This window comes from Centrocercus urophasianus, unplaced genomic scaffold, assembly GCF_019232065.1.
Source record: "Centrocercus urophasianus isolate 14NV4802_14NV808 unplaced genomic scaffold, USGS_Curo_1.0 seq_1461, whole genome shotgun sequence".
In the NCBI taxonomy this organism is placed as follows: domain Eukaryota; kingdom Metazoa; phylum Chordata; class Aves; order Galliformes; family Phasianidae; genus Centrocercus; species Centrocercus urophasianus.
The window spans coordinates 11,564-15,880 of NW_024884655.1; the positions used below are offsets into that span (position 1 = coordinate 11,564).

The following is a 4,317-nucleotide window of genomic DNA, read 5'->3' on the forward strand; positions in this document are numbered from 1 at the left end:
GCCTCGTTGGCGAGGATTCGTTCACCAGCGCGGCGCGGGAGGTAAGGAGCAGCCTAACAGTTCTCCCCTCGTTTTCCAGGCTGGTGGCAGCACCGGGGTCCCGAGGAGCGGCAGGAACAGCTTTGAGGTAGAGCAGGAGGAGCGCAGCCACAGGCAGAGGTGCGCTGCTAGGAATGAGCCGAGTGGCAGCGCTGGAAAAGAGACCAGAAAGTCATGGCTGTACCCGGGGAGGTGCTGGAAAGGATGAGCGGCTCGTAGGAGAGGCAGCTGTAGCTGTAGGAGGCAGCCAGGGGAGCAGGTGAGAGCTGCTGGGCGATGCCACGACCCCCAGAACTGGGGCTGGGGGATGAAGGGCTTCCCCAGGAGCACGGGGCCACAGGGTCAGGATGTAAGAGGCAAAGAGCCCAGGCCTAGGCTCTAATGAGCGTTTAATTGCATCGAGTAACGAGCCGGCAAGGCCAGGGAGCAAGGCAGGGGGCTCTGCAGGGTCCTTAACGAGCCAGCCCCGTTAATTAGCCTGGCATCGGGACGAGGGCGGTGTTAGAGCAGGGCTGTAAGGCGGAGCTGCTGCCTCAGCCGTCCCTTCGTTGGCAGCAGGATGGTGGTGAGTGCGGGGGAAGGGGAAGCGCCCGCGCAGGAGACACAGGCCTGGGTTCAGTGTGAGGTTCGTTAAAAGAGTTTATTTGACTGGAAAGAGCCGTGGGAGGAAGGGAGGGAGGGAGGGAGGGAGGGAGGGAGGGAGGGGCGGGAGCTGAAGGCCGAGGCAGAGCCGCAGGTTGGGCTCCAGGCGTGACGCCGGGCTCGGCGCAGCGCAGTTGGGATCGCTAAGTACCACAAGGGTGAGACTGACCGTCCTTAACAAAACACGCACGTCCTTAAAAAAAAGCAAGGAGAAAAACCCCAACAAACCAAAACCGAACCAAAAGGAGCTACAGCCCAGGCTGCGAGACGGGGAACGGGGAAGCAAAGCTCGTGCTACGGCTACGCTCGCGCTGAACCTGAGCCTAGACCAGCTAGGGGCTGGAGAGCGGCACGGGGAGGCGAGAAGGCAAATCCTGAAAGACTGAACGTAAAGTGGGGCCGGGGAAGGGGGATCAGCTACTTCTGACTACGCTACGAAGAAGCTCGAGCGTCCGTTAGGGACCGATTCGTTAGGTGAAACGGGTGTGCTTTGAAGCCCAGCACAGTCAGACGCGCACGGCACGGGAACCCGACGTCCAGCCGCAATTATCTTACCTGAAAGAGAAAAGCAGAGTTCAGGGACCCCGGCGGAGAGCTGGGGCTGAGCCGAGCCCTGCGGAAGAAGCCGGAGTCCAGCTGGAGTCCAGACATCGGCCGAGCTGCCGGCAGCGGGACGCCGCTCGGTTGGGACTCGTCAGTCGCACCGGGCTCGGCAGGGCGTTGTGGGAGTGGAGCGGGAGAGGAGCCTCCCCTCGCGCCACGCCGGGGAGCAGGGCCCGCTCCCGGCACCGGGAGGACCGCTCAACACCGAGATGCCGACGCTCATCTCGCCACGCTCGCCGTGCCGATGCCAGCCGGGCTCTGCTGGAGCCGGCGTCCGGGCTTTAACGCCCACAAAGGGCCCCGAGCCGGGTCCCGGCGCTCGGCCCCGACCTCTGCACCCCCTGCGCTGGCAACGAGGCGGGGTCAGCCCTGCCGCCGGGGGACCCCGCGCGACCCCAGCGCACACCGGTGGTCTGCGGCTCCACACACGCTCACCTCGGCTCAAAAGGCAGAGTACCGCGCCCTGTCCGCGTACGGGTCGCGCCCGAAGCGCTGCATGTCGTAGAGCGAAGCCCGAGCGACCGACGAGACCGGCGACAGCTGACTACGATCGTACGTGTACGCCTCTCCGACGGTGGTGGCCGCGGCTGCCGTGCGGCGCAGGGGGCTTCTATCCCGGGTGTAATAGGTGGAGGAGGCCGCCGCCGCCGCCGCCGTGGCTGCAGCCGCCACCGCGGCCGCCGCTACGCCCGGGGTGGGCAGCAGAGCTCTATCGTAGGGGTCTAAGGTGGTGGGGATGCGGCTGGCCATGGCCGTGGTGGCCGCCATGGCCGTGGACTGGACCTGGGAGTACTGGGCGTACTGGGAGTACTGGGCCATGGTCTGCTCTGCGTAGGCGTCGTACGCAGAGGCCGTCGCATAGGACCTGACGCGGTAGCGCTTGTAGTAGTCGGCCATCCCGCCGTACGCGTCATCGTAATACATGGTCTCCCCATAGCCCGCGGTGTAGGGAGTGCGCACGGCTCCGTACTGCTCGTTATAGGCCTCGGTAAAGTCAGCCACTTGCCCCGGGCGATCTACCGGACACTCTTTAGACCAGTGCCCTTCCTTCCCGCACCGGTAGCAGCCGCTCTTGTCTCCCATCCCGGGCGCGGTCCTGAGCCGACTGGTGGACAACTGCACGCGCATCCGCTTGCCTTGAAGAAACAGACGCAAAAGGGAGGCTATAATTGAGGCCACACCAAGAGGTTCGTTACAAAAACATGCACAGTAAAGCAGACGTGGGGCCGCGGCCGGACGGATCCCCACCGCAACCACGCTGCGAACAGCAGAGTCCCCGACCTCCTGCATCCGCCCTGCCGCGTTCGGCGCCGAGCCAGGCACCGACTTACCAGCACCGGGGCCACCGAGCGCTCGGAGGCTCTGAGCCACGTCCCGCCCGGCCTGCGGGGACTCACAGCCGAACCCGCGGCCTCCAAAGCTGCGGAAAAGCGGCGCGCCGACCCGATGGCAGAGAGCTCAGCGCCGCCGCAAAGCCAGCACGGCGCGGGGAGAGCCACCCGGCACCGCCGCCCAACGGGGCCGCGCACGAGCGGGTCCTGCCGCGTCGCACGGCGGCACCCAGGGGACGAGAGCCCTTCGGGACGGGACGCGGCCCCAGGTGTGTGCTGGGGAGAACCTGACGTCGGATCCTGCGCGGACCGCAGCGCTTTGGAGAGGAGTTTCAGCGTGGGGCTGAGCAGAGGGACCAAGCGTGGGGGAGAGCAGCGCCGGGGACACCGAGAACTGGGTGGCGAGGAGTGGTGAAGAGCATCGGGGTGCCCCAAACGGAGAGCATGGGTGACGGGGAAGAACGGCTCCGGGGACACCCGAAATGGGGCGCCAGGTGGGGAAGGAGAGCTTTGAGGACGCCCCCGAGGGGCGATGAGCTGCGGGGACGAAGAGCACCGAAGGCAGCGGGCTGCGGTGAAGCAGAGCTGTGCTGACAGCCAACGGGTGGTGGCAAAGAGGAGCGTTGGGGACGGCGCAACTGCAAGCGCCGGGGTCACCAGCGCCCCAACCGGGGATCGGTCGCACCGCGACAAGATGGCGGCATTTGGGATGACGCAACGGACGCGTCCCCAACGACCCGACGGGCGCCGGCGCAGCCCTGTAGGGATGCGCTCACTTTTGGTGCGGAGGAAGCGGCCCGGCACCGGCTCTGCTCGTCCGCCTGCCGAACTGCGGGGCTGGCGAGAGCCCCACCGCCACGCTGGGTCCTTGGGACGCATCCCCCAACCCAGCCAAGAGCCCGGAGCCTAACCCTCGTGAGCGGGACCGCCGTGAGGAGCAGCTTGGAGGGCACACCGGAGGAAGAAGGAAGTGCCGGCATCACCAGCACCCCGACCGGGGGTCGGCAACGCCGCGACAAGATGGCGGCATCTCGGGATGACGCCACGGACCCCAGCGGCTCAGACGTGGCTCAGACGTGGCGCCGCGGGGCAGAGCTCGCAGTGCCCGCACAGCGTCCTCCCTGCGGGGCCGGCTCCAGCCTCACCAAAGAGCCGAACGGCGCCGCCGCGCCGCGGCCGACCTCCATCTCCCCACGGCCGACCTCCATCTCCCCACGGCCATCCCGTCCCCGAGCCGCGCGGCGTCACCTTGGAACTCGGTGTTGTCCAGCCCTCGGATGGCCTCCACCGCGTCCTCCGCCCGCTCCATGTGCACGAAGGCGTAGTCCTTGACGATGTCGCACTCGATGACGGGGCCGTACTCCTCGAACTTGGCGCGCAGCTCCAGGTTGGTGCAGGTGGGGCTGATGTTGCCCACGTGCAGCTTGGTGGAGGCCTTGCTCTTGTTCTTGCTGGCCTCCACGTTGATGCAGACGCCGTGCAGCTTGTGGTGGTGCAGGTTGCGGATGGCGTCCTCGGCCGCCGTCTTGTCCTCGATGTGCACGAAGCCGTAGTTCTTGATGATGTCGCACTCCAGCACCTTGCCGTACTGCTCGAACAGCGAGCGGATCTCCTGCTCCGTCGCCTCCCGCGGCAGGTTCCCGATGAACAGCTTCACCATCTTCAGGCCTGCGGCGGGGCCGGGGGTGGCTGTGAGTTCCTC

The 4,317-nt window shown here is 66.7% G+C and overlaps 2 protein-coding genes across 2 annotated transcripts in view; one reads left to right on the forward strand and one right to left on the reverse strand.

The window, feature by feature from the left end:
- The window catches only part of LOC122158541 (RNA-binding protein 14-like), a 7,398-nt gene extending 6,700 nt beyond the window's left edge, over positions 1-698 (forward strand). The window contains exon 3 of the transcript XR_006168258.1: positions 80-698. The gene's annotated coding sequence lies outside the window, so the exon portion shown is untranslated. The remainder of the gene's footprint in view (positions 1-79) is intronic.
- A 23-nt stretch (positions 699-721) lies between these two features.
- On the reverse strand, positions 722-4,311 carry LOC122158540 (RNA-binding protein 4B-like). The gene is made up of 3 exons (XM_042815272.1): positions 3,864-4,311; positions 1,720-2,420; positions 722-1,236 (listed from the first exon to the last, which is right to left on the reverse strand). The coding sequence occupies exons 1-2, from the start codon at positions 4,273-4,275 to the stop codon at positions 1,726-1,728; spliced, it is 1,107 nt and encodes a 368-aa protein (XP_042671206.1). The 5' UTR covers positions 4,276-4,311; the 3' UTR covers positions 722-1,236; positions 1,720-1,725.
- Between the last annotated feature and the right edge of the window lie 6 nt (positions 4,312-4,317).